Below are 23,021 nucleotides of genomic sequence, written 5' to 3'. Positions count from 1 at the left end.
GAAGTAGACCGGCAACAAGATCATCAGTAGCTCTGAATGCGGCGGCCATTGTGCTTAGTTTGCTCACAGCCTGCCAAAGGCTCAAGCTCAACGTTGATGATGACACTGGGGTCTCGCATCGATACATCCAGGGCCCCTGGGATGTTCTGTCACTTGACATCAAAATTTAATTGGCTGATGATATGGTCACTCAAATTTGTAATCAGTTTGCAGCTTGGGGCTTCAACAAAAGGCTAGCAATACCACTAGTGCTGGTCCCAGGAGTTGTGATGTGTTTAGATGACATAGGAAATCCCTGCTCAGCCCCACAAGAAAACAAGTAGTTGAACTCGGACACATTTCAGGCACACTTCAATTTAACTATGAAAGACAAATTATGATTTTGATTTTGACAAGACGAGCAGAGAAGACCCCGATGGCCCTGACAGCACACCACTGGTAAATCATTAGGTCACACATATGTTCACTTTTCTCCAGGTGCCCCCACCATCACCGTGGAGCCAGTGGAAACAGTGGTGGATGCCGGCACCACTATGGTGCTGAACTGCCAGGCAGAGGGAGAGCCCACCCCGGTCATAGAGTGGTCCCGCCAGGGCCGCCCTCTGCTGGGCAACGACCGTTTCTCCACCCTGTCCAACGGCTCGCTCAGGGTCAGCAGCGCCCAGAAGGAGGACACGGCTGAGTACGAATGTGTGGCCAGGAACTTGCTTGGGTCGGTGCTGGTCAGGGTCGTTCTCACTGTGCGGGGTGAGTCACACATTGCATGGTTGTTTTGCTACTGTACCATTTTTACATATTATCTATACATTTGTTTCTACTTCCTTAAGTTGCCCTTTCATTTCGGTAGCAATGCAGCTCCTGTCTAGCTCATGGATATAGCTCAAATGCCGCCATAGTCAAGGATTCGGCTTCCAGTGCTCTAATACTAATTCTGTTCTCATAGAAAGCACTGCTACTTGGTTAGAAGTGTACATTGGGTTAAATGTCATGTTGTGCTATTGTATATACAATAATTTTTCAGTTCATGGAGGCTACTCAGAATGGATGGAGTGGGCAGCCTGTAGCGTGACCTGTGGCATTGGTGCCCAAAAGAGGCTGAGGCAATGTAACAACCCTCTACCTGCCAACGGAGGGCGTCATTGCACAGGGTCAGACACAGAGACACGTAGTTGCCAAGGAAAGCCTTGTCCAGGTAGGAGTCTTGTGAGAAGAAATTCTGTGTATGTGTGTGATGGCATGTGCGTACACATACAGACCCAAGCTCTTCCCTTTTGTCTTAACTACAGTGGATGGTAACTGGTCAGAGTGGTCCTCTTGGGAAGAGTGCTCTCGTACCTGTGGTCAGGGTAACAGAACCAGGGTCCGCACCTGCAATAACCCCCCAGCCCAACATGGGGGTAGAACATGCGATGGCAAGGCAGTGGAGGTCATAATGTGTAGCGTTCGGCCCTGCCCTGGTAAGTGGAGACAAATAATGAGTTCTTTATATATGTTCACTGTAACTGCACCAGAAGGTTTTCCACTGTGCAACGTAAAAATGCATAAGGGCGGCACGAGTTGCACTAATTTCTACCTGATGAATAATTCTCTGGAAGTCTTTGCTTAAAAATGTCACACATTTTTTCAAAGAATTCATTTATTTTAACCTTACCAAACTAAAAAGGCTTTAAGACAACAAAAAATTTGGCACTGAGGAAACGGTTTCTCTTAATTGTACAGAGTTGCTGGAATTTTCTCTATGTAAAATTCAGGATCCAGTTAAAAAGTATTCACTTAGATAATTTGACTGCACAGTTCACATTTCAATAAACTTTGGTCGAGAATGTCAAAGGATTTTAATTTCCAAACATTTCCTTTTGTGCTTCTGGGATGTTTGACAATGGGTAAGCATACGTGTGTGTATTAGACTATGAGCTTGTATACATCGACTTTGTTACTGTTCCTGCAGTGGCGGGTAACTGGGGCTCCTGGCTACCATGGACCGCGTGCAGCGAGACCTGTGGTAAGGGCATGCAATCCAGAATCCGGCTGTGTAACAACCCTCCACCAGTATTTGATGGGCCACAGTGCGAGGGACCAGATACTCAAACACAAATCTGCAAGGAGAGTCCCTGTCCCGGTGAGGGCGTAATGACTCTTTACTCCTCTTTTTGAAAAATATTTGGGGTAGATCCAGCATGAGGAATCAGCATGCAAGTAGAAGAGGAAGAGGAAGAGGGTCAGCTCTCTACCCTCTAACTTGCCCTCTGACCCTTAAGAGTAGCATAATATGAGAAGTTAAGAGTTGAGAAGTTAAGGAGTTTTGAATGAGACCCTCACTAGGAAAAGCAAGCATCTTTTTGAATGGCAACACACATAAAGGACTTGAGTGACTGAAGCCCAAACTGCTCTCTGTTTTTGCCCTGCAGTTGACGGGAAATGGTCTTCATGGGTGAGCTGGGGAGCCTGCAGTGTTTCCTGTGGGGGTGGAACCAGACAGAGGACACGTCTCTGTGCCAGCCCTGCCGTTCAGCATGGTGGCCGGCAGTGTGAGGGCAATGATGTACAAATAGACTTCTGCAACAGTGACCCCTGCCCCAGTGAGTCACTCTCTTTTATCGACCGTTTAACCCGGGCAATGACAAATGCATCGAGGCAAGTCTGCACCATAGCTGGGGTTTATCTACTGCCAGATACACAAAAAACGGCAGCCCTGAAAAGCCAAAGATAATTTAAAAACACCATGGATAAAATCATTTAAACAAAGACAAAAATCAGATTTTGATGGAGCAAGAGTCATACGGTTCCGTGTCTCCACCTCTTGTTCTCTTACCGTCTCTGGTGTCTTCGTTTGGGGTGTCGAGCCAGTTTTATCTGTGTTACATTAGTTACACTTACTCAGAGCAGCTGGTCCACGCTCCACTCTGACACATGCATCTTAGCGCTGAGACATTTGCTATATATATTATAAGTCAGTGTAATAAAGGTGGTCTTCCTTAGAAATAAAGAGACTTCCCAGAAACTCGACCCAGAATTGCTTGTTATGAAGTACAGGTATGATTCATTTCTTTTTAAATGTAACAAAAAAAGCAGTTTTGAAGGTACTTGTTGGTATATGAAAAAGAAACATCACATAACGTTTTTTTGTTTATCTGTATTTCCACCTGTTTCTCTACCTGTCGACCTGGTTGTTTCTCAGTCTACCTGTCTGTCTTTTGGCCTGTCTTTTCTTTGTTATGTTTATAACTTTGTGCCTGTTTCTGTCAGTCCATGGTAACTGGGGTCCATGGAGTAGCTGGGGCGGCTGCAGCAGGACATGCAATGGTGGTCAGATGAGGCGCTACAGAACATGTGAAAACCCCAGACCAGCCAACGGAGGCAGAGCATGTGCGGGGGCAGACACACAGATACAGAGGTGCAGCACAGCCAACTGCCCAGGTGTGAGCAAGTTTGTTTTTAGCCAGATGGGTGAAAAAATAGGTGTGTGTATAAATATTCAGGGGGCAGCAGCTCAGGAGGTAGAACTGGTCATCCAGTAACTGGAGGGTTGCTGGTTCGATCCTCTGCTCCTCCTGGCAGAAAGACCTAACCCCTAACTGCTCCTTGCATGGTCGACACCACCGTGTGTGTGTGTGTGTGTGTGTGTGTGTGTGTGTGTGTGTGTGTGTGTGTGTGTGTGTGTGTGTGTGGCGTTGATTTTAACAGCACTTTGAGTGGCTGTTGCAGCTGAAGATGCAGTCCATATGAATGCAATCCATATTTACTCATCTGTGTGTGTCACAGAGCGACAGGTAGTGTGAGCACCATTATTCTGCTGCCTGCATCATACCCTGTCTGCATGTCCATTTCTGTTTCGTTTGAAGGTAGATGCTCTTTGTTTATAATAATAATAATAAATCAATCCTATATAGCACTTTTCTAACACTCAGTCACTTTACAGTGAACGGGGTGAAACAAGACAACAGATAAACATAACACAAACATACAGGGGTGGATGGGAAGGGGGGCTACGAGAGGGAGAAGTGGCAGCCACACACGACACCGGCTGTACTCTCCCACTTAGACAGATACAAAAGGACAAGAAAAACAAAAAACAACAGGACTGTGGACGTTGATGTTGTGTAGGGGTTTACTCCCGTAGCCTATTCCTCTCCTGAGGTATCCACTAGGCAGTGGCACTATTTAACCTGTCAGGCATCAGTGAATCCACACACCGGTGGGCCTGGGTACCACACGTCTAGGGGCCAGACCTCCTCCAAGTCCCTTGTAGTTAAGCCAGGGTCCAAGGTGTACCCAGTTACCGTGTGTCGCCACGAGGAGGCGCTACATAGGGCTTGCTGTTGGAGAGGCTATGTACTGGCAGGGAGAGACTTATGTGCTCGACTTTCCTGTTTGCATTTCTGCTAGCCAGCGGTGAAGGTTGAGAGTGACACGTGACAGGCACAGAACACTACACCAACACACTAAACGCTTCACAACAACCCCAATTCTTATCTTATGTGTTACGGATGTGTCTTTGCAGTCAATGGAAATTGGGGTCCGTGGCAGCCCTGGGGAGAATGTTCTGCTTCCTGCGGGGGTGGGGACAGAGCACGTGTTCGTCTGTGCAACAGCCCATCTCCAAGTAACGTGGGCAGGCCATGTCCAGGAGACTCCTCTCAGCTGTCCAAGTGTAACACTCAGGCCTGCCCAGGTATGAGCATGTGTGTGTTTGCGCGTGTGTGTGTGTGTGTGTGTGTGTGTGTGCGTGCGTGCGTGCGTGCGTGCGTGCGTGCATGCGCGCTAAAGTTTTTACATTGTTGCCGTGCAAATTCTGTCTGTCCTTGTTAGGTGGGCCCCAGAAAGCGCGGGGGAGCATCATAGGGAACATCAACAATATTGAGTTTGGGATCGCCATTCTCAATGCCACCATCTCAGACAGCCAGTCGGGGGGAAGAGTTACACAGGCCACAATTTCCAATGTGCCCAGGACATTAGGTTCGTTCAACTTTCTTTTTTTTTAGTACTCCATGGTGTGTTTTTCACCACATGGCTTCTTTAAGGTGCAGCTCCCAAACTTTGTCACCCTCCTGCAATAGGAGTCTGTCCTCTTCCATTTCTAAAGCTAAATGAGCATTCCTGACTTCTTTATCTTTAACTCCAGGCCCAGCCATGAGGAAGCTGATCTCCATCCTGAACCCAATCTACTGGACCACAGCACAGGAAGTAGGAGAAGCTGTTAATGGCTACACGCTAACAGGAGGGGTTTTCAGGCGTGAGACTCAGGTGGAGTTTGCCACAGGTGAGGCAGAGGAATCTGAGTGTGTTGGTATGTGCATGCCTGGTGTTAAAATGCTTACTGAGGATGGTGGGTGTGTTTGTTTTGTTAGGATAACATATGAGAGAAATCTGATTTGTTGTTGGATGTTGTTAGGTGAGATCTTGAGGATGACTCATGTTGCCAGGGGTCTGGATTCAGATGGAGCACTGCTATTGGACATCGTAGTAAATGGACACATCTTGCAACTGCCCTCACATGCTGACATCAGCATCAAGGTATGGAAACACAATACGAGACTGGACAGTTAGATTTTGACACCGTAGTCCCTTAATAAATACCAGTAAAAGTAGTAGTAGTGTGAAATGTTCTCTTACCTTAAACTTCATACCATTACTGCAAACTATCACAATCATTGTCTTATTTTTAAAAAAGCTGTGCCATTAACACCACTGCCATTAACATAAAAGTTTACTGGTCTTGTTGCTGTAATATCTGATGAAATGTCTATCTACCAAAAGGTAAGACATTTTGGTCATGATGCAAAGCTCTATCTGACACAGGATATGGAAGATACTTCCATCTTTGAAATGTGTCTGGAAATCAGTTTTAGCTTTTGATTACAAATCCCAAAATGTACCATAAGACTGTACTGCACCTGTTCTTGTTCAGATACCTTTGCTGATTATGTGTGTGAAGATACTTTTGAACCACCATGAAAATCAAACCATTAGAGAGAAATGGTTACCAAAGTTCCTCAAAAAAACTAATCAATCAAAACTCTCCATGGGATTATATGATTGATAATGAAACGAATCAGTACTGCTGCATCACAGCCACCAGCACCTCTCACAGTAGAGACATCTATTCTGTTTATACACTGCCATCCAACTCACTACACCATCTGCTATCGTGACTACCATGGGGTCGAGAGCCTTCAGTCACTCTGCCCCCCCCCACCTCTGCAACTCTCTCCCACTAGACATTTGCAGTACTGACTCTATTTTCACCTTCAAATACCACCTCAAAATGCAACTTTTCATCAGGAGCATCCGGGTGGCGTGGCGGTCTATTCCGTTGTCCCGTGTTACCTCCCCGTGTTACCTCCAGCTTGGTCGGGCGTCCCTGCAGACACAATTGGCCGTGTCTGCGAGTGGGAAGCCGGATGTGGGTATGTGTCCTGGTTGCTGCACTGGCACCTCCTCTTGACGGTCGGGGCACCTGTTCAGGGGGGAGGGGGAACTTGGGGGACTAGCGGGATTGTCCCACACGCTACGTCCCCCTGGTGAAACTCCTCACTGTCAGATGAAAAGAAGCGGCTGGTGACTCCACATGTATCGGAGGAGGCATGTGGTAGTCTGCAGCCCTCCCCAGATTAACAGAGCAGCGACCGGGACGGGTCGGAAGAGTGGGGTAATTGGCCGGATACAATTGGGGAGAAAAAGGGGATGGGAAATCCCCCCCACAAAATTCACCTTTTCAAACTGGCATATTCAGTCTGATCCTGACTTTAATGGTTACACCCACATTGAGTTTTGTACATATGAAGATTTTATATTAACTTATTATTGTATACCCTTGCTTTGTTTGATTTTATGATGCCTGATACAGTGCTGCTCGTTTTTAACTGTGATTTGTAAGGTGTCCTTGAGTGCTCTGAAAGGCACCCATAAATAAAATGTATTATTATTATTAATGTTATTATTATTAAAAATTGTCTTTTGTAACTTGTCCATCCAATATCCGTTTCATATTGCTTTTTGATACGGCAAATGTATATGTTTACTGTCATGGAACTACCACAGCTTCATAATATTTACACCCCTCGCTGCAAAAGGAAAGCCCAAGACATCATTGGGGACACCAGCCACCCCGCTCATGTTCTGTTGTCTCTTCTTCCATCTAAAAAAAAGTTACCCTAGCACCAAATCACACACACCACCCGTCTCAGTAATAGTTTCCTCCCACAGGCAGTTAGGATGCTGAACAGCTGATGCACCTTTTATTGTTGTGCTATTGTGTACCTTTTTATATTGTGTATATAATGTATGAATCCATGTGTGCATAGTCCATTTAAGTCTGTTGTTTTTTGTTTTGTTTTTTTGGAGGGTATGGTGTGTCTTTGTGTCCTTTGTTCTTGTGTCCTTTGTGTTAAGGCAGAGAGAGCCCCCGCACAAGAATGTCATTGTATTCTGATACACATGACAATAAAGTTGAACTTGATCTGTGTGTTGTGCCCCATGTAGGACTACACAGAAGACTATATCCAAACAGGGCCCGGCCAGCTGTATGCTCTGTCCACTCGCATGTTCAGCATTGACAGGGAGAGTGTGCCCTACTCATGGAACCACACAATCACCTACGACCCGTCTAAGGGCAAAATGCCCTATCTAGTAGAGACACTGCAGGCCACAGCCATTACTGCACACTACCACCCCCTGGAGGAGGTGTTGGAGTATAAAATCCATGCCATTATTTCCAAGGGTGAGATTATGGTTCCTTAACAGTATGAGGAGAGAATGTTATGAAAAACACATTATCTTCAAGTTATTGGTTTATTGTTACACTCCATGAGTCCATTATATGTGATAAACTTCATGCCAATCCAAGTCACGTGAGTTCTTCTTTTTCCCTTGTAAGTTTGTCTGTCTCAAAAACTGTCCTATTAATGCCATTTAAAATGTGCTTCTAGGTGAACGCAGTAACCAGTGTCCTCATGGCTTCAGTTTGGATTCATCTGGGCCCTACTGTGCCGGTAATGTTTCATAACTAATAACGGAAAGACGTGGCAGTGAGGATACAATATGTCATAACGATGTCAGTAATGGTTATGTTAAAAATAAATTTAGTTAGTGCTGTTCCCTAGATGATGATCTAATGGCTTAAGGAGTGCCTTTGAAGCGGTCCAAATGTGTACAACTCGGCTACACTTAAACCTGTGTTGACTATTGATATGTTGCACTGTAGATGAGAATGAGTGTGAAGCGGGTAACCCCTGTTCTCATGCCTGCCACAATGCCATGGGCACCTACTACTGCTCCTGTCCACGAGGACTTACGATCTCTGCTGACGGCCGGACCTGTCAGGGTACACAAAATACACACACTCACGCAAAGTATTCAATCAGTCAAAAACAAGACGATGCTTTTTATATATATATGCATATTGGGACAGGCCTGCTTATGTGCCCAAATAGTATAATGTACACGTTTATAGCCACAGGTATGTATAAACACACATGCCTGAATACACATCTACACCTGAAGCTGATAAATAAAACATCCAGCTATTCCCATGTCCTCTTTGTTAATTGACAATATAAGTATTGCTCTGTGACAGAGCCAACATCTTTTATAATTCAGTCATTTTCCATCTTCATAGATATTGATGAGTGTTCCTTGGGTGTGCACATGTGCCATGACGGACAGGACTGTCAGAATGCCATTGGCTCATACCGCTGTGTGATGCGCTGTGGGCGGGGTTTCAGGAGGACGGCAGATGGCCTAAGCTGCACAGGTACAACGATATTCCAATTCCTGGAAAACTAAATTGTGGTCATCACAATCCACTTTACTGCTGAAAAAAAAGTCCAGTTTATTAAAGTATCTAAGGGTGATACACTGCTTTTTCCTCCCACTGATTATCTGCTGTTCAGATGTGAATGAATGTCAGGAGTCAAACCCATGCAATCAGCACTGCCTAAACACCATTGGTAGCTACCGCTGTGCCTGCGAGCCAGGTTACCAACTCAGGAACCGACGCTGTATAGGTCAGACAACTGTCCTTCACTGAATGCTTTATTTGTGATTTAGAATAAAACGTCATATCTAGACGTCAGGCATGATATCAGTTTCCTAGCTTTTTGCTATGAAATGTCCTAATCTTAAATAAGACTTTTTCCTAATTCCTGACAAGTAGAAGTATAATTTGTGTTGACCCTCTTTTCCCTCACTGTCACTCCAGATATAAACGAGTGCAGACAGAGGGTGTGTCGCTTAGACCAGCAATGCAAGAACACGCGTGGTGGCTACACCTGTATTGACTTGTGTCCTAATGGTATGACCAAAGGTGCCAATGGAACCTGTGTGGGTGAGTTTCAGCTGCAAAGCGGAGAGCCAAAGACTGACCCCAGCATTCCCCCAAAAGTCAATCTGGATGAAAGCATCTGCTTAAGAAATCAGGCCAAGACAAGTTTTTCTCTCAAAGTCATTAAATCTCTAAACAAGAGATGGGTCTTTCTGTAAAATGAGATATCATATATGCCTTGAGATGATCACTGAGATGTTTCACTAAGTAAAGTAGTAATCAGGCGTTCAATACAAATAGTGCTGGAATATTTTAGTTCTTTCATAAATTTAGTCAAGACTGTTGTCCTCCTGGCTCTGTGCACTTAGTATAAAAAGCTTGTTGTAACTTATATTTGTTAATGTACCTTTATAAGGATATCAATGTCTGTTCCCCTCCTGCAGACATTGACGAATGCCGAGACGGCACCCATCAGTGCAGATACAACCAGATCTGTGAGAACACCCGAGGCAGCTACCACTGCACCTGTCCCCGTGGCTACCGTTCTCAGGGGGTGGGGCAGCCTTGTGTTGGTATGTGCATTCGTTGTACCGTTTTACTCTTAAACCTTGTTCCCCCGCTCCTCCACCTCGCATCGGGCCTGGGCTAAAGATTCGTTTCCATTTATTTAAGATCAACAAAATGCTCACGATTTTCAACATTATCTATATTCACATACTATGTTGTAGGGATAACACTCCATCAGCAGCGATAATACTGAGCAGTCTTCTGTGTGTCGCTGAAGTGTTACCAGAATTGGGTCCTGGTTTGTAATGTATAAGAAAATGTGACTATCACATTACATAATATAGCTGTATGTAGTATTTTTATTTGCATTTTCTTATATAGCTATATGTAGCATTGTTATGCTTGTTTCCTTATGCAAACCATAAGGTAAGTTTTCACCTTCATGGACTGTCCACCAGTGATGTCACTGGAGGACACAATTTCGGCAGTGTTTCAGAGACACATGGAGTACTGCTCAACATTGTAGTTGCTAATGGAGTGTTATCCCCAAAACGTGTGTGTGTGTGTGTGTGTGTGTGTATGTGTGTGTGTGTGTGTGTGTGAGAGAGATGTTAAAAATTGTGATTGTTTCCATATAGTTTTAATCAAGTCATATTTAAAATTAGAAATTTTGTTTTATTCGGTTGTATTCTGTGTTTGCTTAAATGCGCGTTAAACAAATTTTCAAATGTAAGTTTGCCTTGTTCTGTCCCACATGCTTTAATCCCTTAAACTGCCTTGCTTCTGCCAGCAAATTTCTCTGTGATTCTCATTAATTTCACCTCTTTTCAAAAAATCTCAACAATGCTCTGTTTCTGCTGCCATCTATGTTTTATAGTTACCACATCATTGCTCGCCACACCTTGCTTAAATCACTAAAATGCTGCAATTGAAAACTCCCTTACTAACCTTGACCTCAAAACAGAACATTGAAAGGCAAGAATCGGGTTTCTTTTTATGGAGAAGGACCATATAGTGTTCATTATAAGGTTCTGCTGTAAGTCAACACAGTAAACCCGTACCTGGTCAGACACGAGGTAGAACATGGGGAAAGAAGAACTGCAAAGATGGGAAAAATACAAATGAATTTTTTTTAAGCCGTTCATCACAAAACCAGCACCATCTCTTTATGGCTCTGTCACTCTTACTTCCTCTCTTTTCCACTCTTGACCTTTCCAGTTGTGACCTTTCCTTTTGGGTCTCGCTACTTCCTTAAGCCGCTATGCTTTGTAATGGCATATATCCGTTGTTCCCCCTGTGACATCATTAACACTGTCTGTCTATGTGACATATTTCAGCAATCAGTTTGGTCGTATACCTGATATCAAATATGAATATTTGATATTTTTCAACAGGAAAACATGTCAATATAGTGATCATTATTGCAACAATTTGAACTGTCTTCAAATGAGCACTAGTCGTCTATTTGACATGAGAAGTAGTTGTCTTGCTCATTCACGTTGAAAGAATGCATTTACAGTCTCGATACATTTCTGTCTTTTGGACGTGAAAATGTATTGACTTTCAGTGGGGTAATTGACATATCCCCTTTTCTTTTTGTCCCCCCTCCTCAACCTTATCTTCATCTCCTCTCTTTCTGACCTCCTCATTATTTTAATTCATTCATCTTTCCTTATCCACCTCTTCATTCGCCCTTTTTATCTTCCCTGTATCTGTCACATAATTTCCTTTTTCCTGTATTCGTTCTATTATTCCTGTATCTTCCCCTCCTCTCTTCCTTTCTTAATCTTCTGCTTTCACTCGTCTCCTGCCTTCTACACTTGCTCTCTCTCTCTCGCTCTCTCTATCTCTCTCTCTCTCTCTGGTGCTGGTCCTTCTTTGTGCTGAGGGCAGACATTAATGAATGTGAACGGCTGCCTCAGCCCTGCGCCCACCAGTGCGTCAACACTCCTGGCAGCTACAAGTGCACCTGCCCACCAGGACGCCACCTGTTGGGGGATGGCAAATCCTGCGCTGGGCTGGAGAGGCTCCGCAGCTACGAGAGCTATTTATACGGCTACCGAACCTCACAGTCCTCTCCCGAGCGAAGTTCCCATCACCGCTTTTACCACAACCTAGCCTCTCAGAGCTACCACTCTTACGCAGCCAACACAAGGGAGCACAATAGAGGTCGTAGCCGCAGGGAGACCCACACACAATCTTCACAGCAGGTCTTCCTTACCTGTCTGCAGGGGTTTGAGGCTAGCAATGGCCAATGCTTAGGTAACTACAGAAGAGAGGTAGGGCTGTGATGAGGGATGAGGGACGGCTAATAATGGGACTGTCTGTCAATCTATATGCTTGGCTACGCGGCTGCTTTAAGGTTTGCTCTGTTTACTTGATTTGAATGTGAAATGTCAAATCAACTTTATTTTGCTCACTGATGTCTGCATCACATTTCTGTGCGTATGTGTTAACAGACATAAATGAGTGTGAGATGAGAGACACCTGCCAGCATGAATGTATGAACACTCCAGGGAGCCATAGGTGTCTCTGTCCTGCTGGCTACCGCCTCATGACCAACGGAAAGACATGTCAAGGTGAGAATTCTATAACTGCAATTTCATTCTTAAAATCTGAACTGTTCCATCAGGTAAACAACATCTGAAGTATCTTAACCGAACATTATAACCCTTTTTTTTGTAGCAAGTAATAATGCGCGTGTGAGACAAGTTGTTTAATGTGACCGCAGATATTGACGAGTGTCTGGAGCAGAATATACAGTGCGGGGCCAACAGGATGTGCTTCAACATGAGAGGAAGTTACCAGTGTATTGACACACCTTGTCCGCCGAATTACCAGAGAGACCCAGCCACAGGGTAAACCCCCACTGAACTAGAATGGGAACAACTCACCTGTTAGAAACGCTGCTCTGCGACAACAAAAGTGAAAAAGTGACATATCAGCAAGGCTGTGTTTTCAGTTTTTATTTTTCAAAGCCATCCGGCATGCCGGATTTCGCCACAAGAGGACACTGTTACATAACCTCACACGAACAGGAACAACTTTTGGATCCGTGGAAACATAAAATCCGGGTGAAAATCTGCTTAAACATATCTGCTCCTTTTAAAAAATCTGGGTATTTTTCGGTGAAAATCGGTAAAAACCGAAAACACTGAGCCTTGTATATCAGTTACAACTTAGTTCCTACCACCTTTTGAACTGTACTCAATTGAAACTTGTTGTACAACACTTGCATAACCTGTTATTTAATCCCGTGTCTTAGATTCTGCCTGAAGAACTGTCCACCCAATGACCTGGAGTGTGCACTGAGCCCCTACGCTCTGGAATATAAGCTGTTATCCCTCCCATTTGGCATCGCAGCCAATCAGGACCTAATCAGGCTAGTGGCCTACACACAGGACGGCGTGATGCACCCCAGAACCTCTTTCCTTGTGGTGGATGAGGACGTCACATTACCTTTTGCTCTGCGGGATGAGAACCTGAAGGGTGTGCTGTTCACCACGCAGGCACTGCGGGAGCCCCACACTTACCGCATGAAGGTGCGAGCGCTGTCCTACAGTGAAAACGGAGGCATCGAGTACCAGACTACGTTTATTGTCTACATTGCTGTCTCCGCCTACCCCTACTGAGAGCACTTTACATGATGCGAGAGGAAGAGGCAGAGACAAATCATCAACATCCTCTGTGTGCAGTACCGCTAAAATAGAGCAAGCCCGTGAGTGGGTCAGTGTGGTCTGGAAAGATGGCCACATCAGTAAATTGACTTTTTTTTTTAAAGGGAGACTTTCTCAGAGTGTGGGAGAGAGGCCAGTGTGGGAGAACCGTACTGAAAAACCTACAAAGTAGATTGACAGTGTGTGTAATATTGAGCACCAGGTGCGTTTTACAAAGGTTTAATACGGGGGCTCTTTTTATGGGCAAACATGGCTCATAACTGGCCTGATTCCCCAAAACCCTTTTGACAATACTTCATCCGGACTTTTCTGTTTAAATGATGAGTAGTTTGTCTAGATATGCCCCCCCCCCGTCCCAAAAGAACGTTATTTATGAATTATCTGGAATGACTCCTTAGAGTCGATAGGTCCACAGCTGGCCCAGAATGTAGCCTCCCACCCTCCTCACACCAAAGGTCAGCGTATATTTACATCTACCTATTATTAACTTATTGGGAAGTGCTTGAACATGAAAAATGGGCAGTTCCCATCCTTGCTTAGGCCCTGTGAGACCAGTCCCTTAAGCACTGATGTGACTGCATACAAGTAATTTTCATCAGCCTTGTAACGTGTTTTATCCTGGTATAATAAAACTTGACTGACAAACACTCATTGTCCTCAGGTAATTGCCCATCATAGTATCCCTGTTTCACACAGCATATCCATTAGAAACCAGTTGTCCTTACCGTCCTATAATATCCCATCCATAGTCAACTGCCAAGATGTATTGTATTTTTATGATTTGTATATAGGTGTTTTTCCTCATTGTATTGCTATACTGTACCAATTTTTTATAAGAAAATGTAATAAAAGAACCAATATACAATCAAACTGAGCATGGTAATGTAAATGAAGGCGAACAGCTGATGCATGATTTTTCATATCAAGATCACCAACCTGCCTTTTGGGGGGGGGGGGTTCCCCTTTTTCTCCCCAAATGTACTTGGCCAATTAACCCCCACTCTTCCGAGCCGTCCTGGTCGCTGCTGCACCCCCTCTGCCGATCCGGAGAGGGCTGCAGACTACCACATCCCTCCTCCGATACAGGTGGAGTCGCCAGCCGCTTTTCCCCTGACAGGGGACGTAGTGACCAGAGGAGGCACTAGTGCAGCGACCAAGACACCTACCCACATCCGGCTTCCCACCCACCCGACAGAGCCGGAGGTAACACGGGGATTCAAACTGGCGATCCCCGTGTTGGTAGGCAACGGAATAGCCGCTACACTACCCGGATGCATTGCCAAGCTGCTTAAATGAGCCCCCCCAACACTAAAGATAAACAAACCACTTCTTTTTAATTTACGTACCTTTTTTATTTTATCAGAAAAGCACAACATAAAAAAGGAATATCTGAGTAAGGCATTTTGTACATCAGTTTGGTATGTTCCATTGAATTTTCACCCTTGGTTTGAAGAGCATCAGTGGCTAAGATACACAAAGTAACATAAAGCATCCGGCTTTCAGAAATCTGGTCTTTTTCTAGCCATTGCTGCATTAGAAAAGGTGTCTAATGTCCGAATGCATCGCCACTGATGACAATATTCAAACATGAAAACCCATGTCCACTAACTAGTGAATCTAAACGAGCAAAACGTGGGTAATGCTTTTCTGATTTAGCACAAGCAAACTCATTTGAGAGAAACCCCACGAGTTATTTTCACTCTAGATGCTTACACAAGCGAGGCAGAAAAACGAATTTATGATGAACTCATTTCCTCATACGTCTATTCGGAGCACCCATGACTGGTTTATTTCCAGAAGTAGCAGTAATTGGAAATGACCAAAACAAAGCAACATATTTAAAACTGGGCTTTCATGTGTGAGAGTGTGTATAGATCTATATACATATCTATAGCTATATCTATATATATATATATATATATATCTATAGCTATATATATATATAGATAGATAGATAGATAGATAGATAGATAGATAGATATTAGCATCTTGATTTTAGTCTTTAAAATTATTCTCTAATATGAAAGGGCTGCTTAAATCATCAATGTATGCTTCAGTGCTTCCATGAAAAGCAAAATCAATCATTTGGCAACAGATGAGCAGATATGACAGACAAGACTTGGACAACATGTCCAGGGTTTCTCCCTGATCGTATGAAAGGGACGATGTTTGTGGTTGTAAAAACAGTATATTCTCCTTTGGAAAGAGTGGATGGCTATATTATTTTGATTATTCCACACCAAATTAAATTGTGAATCGAAGAGCTGGATAAGAAAAAAAGTACTTTCAGAAAGAAACCCAACACATCTTGTAAACAACATAGAAAACAGGCATGAAACCCTTGAAATAAAACAAGCTCAAACGTTGGATCATACAGATTTGTTTTCAGGGTGAGACCAAGTTACGTCTACCAAACCAGATTAGGAATTTATATAAAAAATCACCCTCCATTCAGGTTGCAGCCAAAATCAGTTCCCTAATGACCGTCTTTGCTGCACAACAAGCAGAGTAATTCTGTTAAACTCCTGAACCCTTATCTTAAACCGGGTTGAATTTGAAAAGGAAAAAAATATGACAACAAAGCAGTGACGGTCCAAAGGGAGATGACAAAGTATAATCCCAGATTATCATTCCTGGTGAAGAGCAAAATCCAAAATGAAACAATCTGAGAAAAACAAAAAACATGGTAATGCATAGTTTTCCTGTATGTACAGAAAACTCGACCTCCAGTAAACAGCAGCGCTACATAACACCCTGTACAGTCTAAGAAGGTGGATGTGGGAGAGAGACAGACAGACATAGGACGTGAGGGGTAATGGGGGATTAAAGAGAGTGGCGGTACAGATAGCAGGATGTGCTGCATCGTGGGTAATAATCCCCAACTAGGGCACGCTGAGTGGATGGATATATGAAAGACCCCCTTAGGCGAGTGGGCAACCCCCCCAGCAAATCCACCACCTTCCATCTGCGACTGCGCTTTTCAGGAGGCTCCTACTGTTAAAGCTTCAGAGAGAAGCAATGGGGAGGATTTACTGAGAATCACACTTTTATTCCATCAGGAAGTCTCCAATCAGCACTGAGGCAAAGGAAACACTGAGAATGATGATAAACGAAGACCGTTTTCTGAGAATTTTCCTGAGAAACAAAGCTAAAATCACCTAACATCTGTATACTATGTGCAAAGTATTTGTATGCATGTGTCTAAGTGTATATGTACGTACACGCACACGTGTGTCTGAGAGAATCAATGGGTTATAAAAATGGCAGAAATCGTGATTATCACTACTCTCAAATGTGTTGTGAAAAAAGTTGCTCATCTGAGTTTAGGTCATGTGTTCGTACCAACTGTTGTGCATCATGTGTGTATGGATGAAATGGAGGCAATGAAACAGATATGGAGCGCGGCACAGATCGATCTGTGGCGTGGGAAGTCATATGTAGCACCCTGTGAGGAATACCATATAGGCTGTGATCGTACAAGGGGAGAAGAATTCAAAAAAAAGAGAAAAAGATTTTTAACCAAACGTGACCTAGATTTGGTGGTCTTTCTATGTCTGGTCTAAGGTGAAGAGCGCTCCCTTGGGAAACGACAGGTTAAAAATCTGTTTTTCTTATTGTCCCTGTGCCATCCGTTAGATTACATTGTATACCAGAACACTACTGCAGTGTAAGTGTCCTCTGCTCTTCTGTTAGACAGTCTTCCTGGCTGTTAGCACCCGCACGATACAGCCCACTCCACCTGCTGAAAGGGCCTGAAGACAAAGGATGAGGACATTTCTGATTATGATTTCTGTGTTTCGAGGAATGAAATTCAGTCTCAAGGAAAGTTATCCAGAATGTATTTCTGTAGCGTCCGTTATATTTTTTTGCATATCTGGGCAGATTTGTATTTTCCTACATTGGCCTTCTACTTCCTGGCCAGGAATACATGCTATGAGGCATTTCAGAGAAGATCATACTTCTATCTGACAGATTACCATTGATGTCCAAGGTCTATCAATAATTCGTTTATATAAGTGGTCAACTTAAATTGACAAATTATGGTAAATTTATTTTATGGCCATATCTGAGAGAAAGGGGAACTTTAAAGGACCAGTCAACAACATGGACATGTTCCATGCTCTTCATTTTTCAGACCAACTAAACCCCTAGAAAAGCTTGGAGCTGGACTGATGGACCGGAGTTGAATTCAAATCTCGCTGAACACATCTGACAAATGTCACGTCTCCTTTCTAATCTGGCTTGTTACTCTTCCACAAGTCAACACGCCACAAAAGAAGCCTTTACAAACAGCAGACCCACCTTTTCATGCCACTGCAGGAGGACAGCACTGCTGTTCTCTGACGGCCTCTCAAAGCCTTTGTAGATGTATTTCATCAGCAGGTCGACACCATTCTTGTCTAGAGACTGCACTGCTTTCTCGATGTCGCTGCTCTTAAAGGAGCTCAGCACTTTCAGTACTAAGCCCTCAGCCCGCTCCTGGTTACAAGAAACAGATCTAGAGATCAGGATTGCTATGCACTTTTCATTCCACATTTCTGGACCTTTTTCAGACTTTGAAGATATGGTTGATGCTCCAATATGATGCATGAAGATGTCAGACAGTAGAGGATTTTTCACTGACACACAGTACTAAATGTCAAATGACAATGGCCTAGAATTATTTACAAATTTCAAATATTATATCCATCCATCCAGCCACATCCATTGTCTTAACCGCTTATCCTGCTCTCAGGGTCGTGCATCAATTTCTACTCTTTTTGTACAGCACTCAAACCCTTCCAGACCTCGAAATTAATAATTTCATTTTTCTATCCTTTGCTATAATTTCCAGACCTGCAGCGTGAACTCAAAAACTCAAATATCATTCCTGAAATGACATAAGTAAACCAGACACAGTATTGATCAAGTAAACGTGTGGTGGGGCATTTGCCAAGGCAACATGGTATAATGCTTCCATAGGTATTCAACGTCTCCATGAATGGGAGTTGAAGTGTTATTTCTTATCGGGCAAGAGGGCGAGAGTCTTCCATTATTTGACAGATACAAAAACTCACTTTAACGTTTTGGTTCTTTGTGTTGATTGGTGGGTTCTTCAGAACTGCTTGCAACGCCTCCATGAGATTCCCTGTGCAGAAGTGGTTAAGGATGAAAACAAATGGAAAGTCTTCCCCAGATAAATATCACAGGGTTCCCACCTCTTTTTTTTTTTAAGAAATCAGCTTTTCATTACTTGTGCTCAGAAATACACAACGGGCGTTGCTGGAAGCAGGTCACATCATTCAGGGTAACAACCAGTGGAAGCCTCAGCAGTCTCTGGATGGACCGTGTGACTTTCAGCTGGTCACTGAACACACGCCTCAAACTGCAAATACAGATGTGCAATCTCATGCAATCTTTATGCAAATAGCTAAAAACATGCAGTCACAACTAAAAACCCCGGTAACACTTTAGTATGGGGAATATATTCTAAGTAAAAAAAACTTAATTACTAGTGAATTAGTAATGATCAAGATGTCACTTTAGTATGGGGAACATATGCTAAGTAACAAAAACTTAATTTAGAGTAATTTAACACTATTAACACTTGTACTTTTGTGTTTTGTTATGTAAGAACAGACCATATTCATTACGTGTTAGTAAGGGAGAATAACTCTTCTTGTGGTACTACCGCCTTATAAAGTCCATACTAAGCAAAGCATATTGAGATGGTACTACTAATAAGCAATAATTCTGAGGTTATAGAGGGAAAACTCAGTTAATGGCTTACTGGTTGTATAATAAGGCCATGCAGAATACGGCATTAATAAGTGCTTAATAAAGACCAATGAAGAGCCAATATGTTGCTAATTTGCATGCTAATACACACCTAATTAATGGTGTATATGTTCCCCATACTAAAGTGTTACCAAAATCCCATTAAAGAAGGAAGTGCAGTCTCAGCGGGCCAAAATGCAATTGTGTAACGTCACTTGGCACTATTCCATGACCTTAAATAACATTCCCAGGACATCAGGTCAATCTCATAATTTCCCAGGTGTTATCCAGGATGTGGCAACCTTGAAAACCTCTAAAAAGACAGCTGCGAAGAACCGAAACGATAAGTCATGATCGCTTTCTGCAAGCAGTGTGCGCACGACGCTGACAGCAACGCTCCTCACATAAGGGAACTTGAGCGATACTGACTTATAAGGTATCGGCCTGCTGCACTTCCTTGTCGAGTGGGGGGGCCTGCTGGCTCGGCACGCTCCCCTCCACTGCCACCAAGTGAAGCTCGGCGCCGTTTAACGTTGCGATGCCCTGCAGTTCAGTTAAACACGGTGCGTTTACGTCTCCCGGAAGCCCGGGTCTCGGGAATGCGGCTCTTGGATGAGTCCGGACAGCGACCCGCTGCGGGGCGCAAAGAGGCAGCCAGGCTCAAGAGATGTGCAAGAACACGCCCATCGCATAGCTTCAACTAGCGCACGCTCGTCGAACATTCCCGCAACGCTAACGCAGAAGGGAAACGGAGGCGCTACGTGTCTTTGTTTGTTTGTTTGTTTGTTTGTTTGTTTGTTTGTGTGCTCTGTTCTGCAGACCATGCTCACGCTCACAGCCCGGCTCGTAATGAAAGGATATTGCCTAATGAGCGAATCCACCTCTGCCTCGTCGGGACCCAGCTGGTTTTCTCCTCCGTCCTCCTCATCCACGAACTTGTTCTCGTCGTATTCGTCCACGTCTACTCGCCGGAAGCGGTCTGACACCGTGTTCTTCGACATTCTGTGAGGTCTCGGTGTTTGGTGCCGATGAAAAGACAAGAATTAAGGCTCCTCTCCGGCCTTCGGTAGTTCCCCCGTCTACGGCTGTCCGTCTGCTTCCTTCCTCCCCCCCCCCCCGTCGTTACTTCCGCATACAGCGCGCCCCACAGTGGTCAGAAGTAAAACTGCGTGTGCGCGTGTGTGTGTGTGTGTGTGTGTGTGTGTGTGTGTGTGCTCTTGTTCGGTAATACTCGTGGGTACCAGTTTGATTTTTTTATAACCATAACAGGATTTTTTTTGCAAAGTGAGGACATTTTGGCCAGCCCTCACTTCTTCAAGGGGGTTAGGATTTGGGTTTCAGGGTTAAAGGTTAGAATTAGGATTAGGTTAAATTCTGACGTTTAAAATTAGGGTTAGCGGCTAGGGAAATGAATGTAGTTAAATGATGGCCGTCACAAGTATAGAGAAAAAACGCGCGTGTGTGTGTATGTTTCCACTTCAGCCACTGGGGGGCGACCACGCCTAAGAAATACAGCAATAAACGGTAGTCTCGTGAAGTCCATGACCACCTGTAAACGTTTGGAAACGTGCTGCTCACCCACTTGACAAACCTGAAAACTGACCGAGACTCTGAGTCGATATAGAAGTATGGTGGGGTGGCACGATTCTTCTTTTTAAGGTGTCATTTAGGGCCACTCAACCCAGTAACCATTTAGAACTTGCACATGCACTGTGTGTGCGCGTGTGCGTGTGTGCGCGCGTGTTGGGTTAGGTACCGAGATACGCACATGTGGGGGAATGTCTGCTGATTCACTGCAGATACTGCCTCCCAAAAAACAACAAAAAAGCTATGGTGGAAGTATCTCCTTAACTTGGTGTGTAATGGGTGAGAGAAAGCGGGTCTTCAGTGGTGGTCCATGATGAAAAAAACCTCCTCGTAAGTCACCAGAGGTTTGACTCGGCAGACTGACTCCATGATGTCAGGGATAGCCCACGTCAAATGAGGTTGCATTTTTTCTTTTTGCAGGGAAAAAAAACTTTCCATTTTGCTAATGCACCCTTTACTTGTCTTTATTTGAATTAGAGAGAGAGAGAGAGAAGAAGAAGAAAGAGCGAGAGAGAGCATGTGGTATAAACATAGAGTCATATGCACTTGACTTATCTTTGGGTGGAAAAGTGATCTAAAATAATACTCCCAACACATTTTCTGACTTAGATCCCCCTTTTCAGTCTGGAAACCAGGAGTCATTAAAACGTAATACTACTGTGGATATAAGGACCCATGGGCACGTTTTTTTTCCCAAAGCGGGCCATGGAAACAGCCGGGGAGATTGTTGCAACAGCCTTTTTCTGGGAATTCTTGGCAGATGGGACATATTGATGGTATTTCATTGAAGTTTTTTTTTAATATATTTTCCTAATGGGCTGTGTCTAGACTGCTGGTTCTTTGCCGTAGGAAAAGACAGGATATCATGCATATACTTTTCCCTGTTTGAGAACGACTTACTTGACCTTTCTACCATATCTCATGAGCCAGACAGGTTCCGGCCTGTATCAGTGGTGTGAGAAATGATTGCTCACTGCTCCGGACATGGCAGAAGGCGTATTTGAATTTGAATAACACAGCCAGAATATCAGGTGGGTGTTAGAGAGGAATTGTGAAAGTGAGGGAAGTCAAAGTGCCTGTAACCACACACACACACACACACACACACACACACACACACACACACACACACACACACACACACACACACACACACACACACACACACACACACACACACACACACACACACGCAGGTATGAATTCCTTAGATACACTGACCTTGAATATAGCCAGATAAAATCAACAAACATGCAGGTGAATGCACACATACGCCCCTGCACTCTCGCTCTCTCTCTGTCTCTCGCTCTCTCTCGCTCTCTCTCTCCTTCTCACACGGTTTCGTGCATTGGTCCTGAGTGTCCTCATTGCGGGCATTGTTTTGTGCCCCAGCCCATCTATGCTATGTGCATGACTCAGCCCATCAAAAGGCAAGTATACAGGCACATACATGACCCTCACGTGAATGTGTGAGTGTGTAATTACCAAGTCACCCCCCCCCCCCCCAAGGAGCTTCAGTATGGAGAGATGGAGAGCGTTCTGTCCCCTATATGGTGAAGTGAGACAGACAAGCACTTTAGAGGTGGTGGATGTCTTTAGGCTATGAAGGTGTCTGTCTGTCTGTCTGTCTGGACTACGGCACTGAATGTCAGTAGATCTATAGGGCATTGGGCCAGATGTTTCCGTGCCTGAGAAGAGGACTAGCGGAGTAGCAAAGTATCCTAAGCACATAATTAATGCTCTCATATGATGGGAATCTTGCTCTTGGATGATAATTTAATTGGGGAATGTAATGATTTACCGGGTGCTGTGTTCAAGCAGGCCTTGAAGCTTGGAGAGACTGTGGGTGGCAACTTTCATCACAGAGGAGAAAGTGTTGCAGTTATTACCCTCATACTGTCGTGTAAAATATCCCAGTTGTAAAGCTGCAATTTAGAGCATGTTGGCAATTAACTTTGGTGCAAATATGTAACGTCTCAAACGAACTGTTTTCCCGCTGGGCATGTTTTAATAAAACGCATCACTTCCAACTCATCATATTGCATTATCACAGGACTTTGGATTAGATGCCACAAAAGATTCCAGTTTGAATGCATGAATAAAAAAAAAAGGTCTTTGTAGTGTGTAAATTTCCGTTTGTACAACAAAGTGTGGTCAAGGCTTCCGTTTGCCGCTAAAGTTATTCTTGTTCAGATTTTATGAGATTTTTTGTTCTTTATTATTATTATTTT

At 44.0% G+C, this 23,021-nt stretch overlaps 2 protein-coding genes across 2 annotated transcripts in view; one reads left to right on the top strand and one right to left on the bottom strand.

Moving 5' to 3' along the window:
* hmcn1 (hemicentin 1) overlaps positions 1-14,297 on the top strand; it is a 208,005-nt gene extending 193,708 nt beyond the window's left edge. The window contains 21 exon segments of the mRNA XM_056275570.1: positions 478-747; positions 1,022-1,192; positions 1,287-1,457; positions 1,949-2,119; positions 2,409-2,579; positions 3,247-3,417; positions 4,502-4,672; positions 4,810-4,956; positions 5,123-5,260; positions 5,393-5,514; positions 7,483-7,720; positions 7,929-7,991; positions 8,204-8,323; positions 8,618-8,752; positions 8,892-9,005; positions 9,200-9,325; positions 9,706-9,834; positions 11,663-11,965; positions 12,216-12,348; positions 12,501-12,627; positions 13,035-14,297. Of these exon segments, the coding sequence (XP_056131545.1) occupies positions 478-747; positions 1,022-1,192; positions 1,287-1,457; positions 1,949-2,119; positions 2,409-2,579; positions 3,247-3,417; positions 4,502-4,672; positions 4,810-4,956; positions 5,123-5,260; positions 5,393-5,514; positions 7,483-7,720; positions 7,929-7,991; positions 8,204-8,323; positions 8,618-8,752; positions 8,892-9,005; positions 9,200-9,325; positions 9,706-9,834; positions 11,663-11,965; positions 12,216-12,348; positions 12,501-12,627; positions 13,035-13,478 (3,635 nt within the window). The 3' untranslated portion in view covers positions 13,479-14,297.
* A 486-nt stretch (positions 14,298-14,783) lies between these two features.
* On the bottom strand, positions 14,784-20,305 carry arpc5b (actin related protein 2/3 complex, subunit 5B). The gene is made up of 4 exons (XM_056276242.1): positions 20,065-20,305; positions 18,504-18,576; positions 17,749-17,925; positions 14,784-17,198 (listed from the first exon to the last, which is right to left on the bottom strand). Exons 1-4 carry the CDS (start codon positions 20,202-20,204, stop codon positions 17,136-17,138), a joined length of 453 nt encoding a protein of 150 aa, XP_056132217.1. The 5' UTR covers positions 20,205-20,305; the 3' UTR covers positions 14,784-17,135.
* Positions 20,306-23,021: the final 2,716 nt, after the last annotated feature.

Source organism: Lampris incognitus, chromosome 3 (genome assembly GCF_029633865.1).
Source record: "Lampris incognitus isolate fLamInc1 chromosome 3, fLamInc1.hap2, whole genome shotgun sequence".
NCBI lineage: Eukaryota > Metazoa > Chordata > Actinopteri > Lampriformes > Lampridae > Lampris > Lampris incognitus.
The sequence above is the reverse complement of the archived record's forward strand: the minus strand, read 5'-3'. Positions and strand labels throughout refer to the sequence as shown.

What these genes read in the sequence shown, in the direction of transcription:
- arpc5b (XM_056276242.1), bottom strand. Translation starts at nt 20,204, where the DNA reads ATGTCGAAGAACACGGTGTCAGACCGCTTCCGGCGAGTAGACGTGGAC. An exon ending in GTGGATTCGCTCATTAGGCA is followed by an intron (nt 18,577 to 20,064) that starts ATATCCTTTCAT and finishes CCACTTCTGCAC; the next exon opens with AGGGAATCTCATGGAGGCGT. An exon ending in CAAAGAACCAAAACGTTAAA is followed by an intron (nt 17,926 to 18,503) that starts GTGAGTTTTTGT and finishes TCTTGTAACCAG; the next exon opens with GAGCGGGCTGAGGGCTTAGT.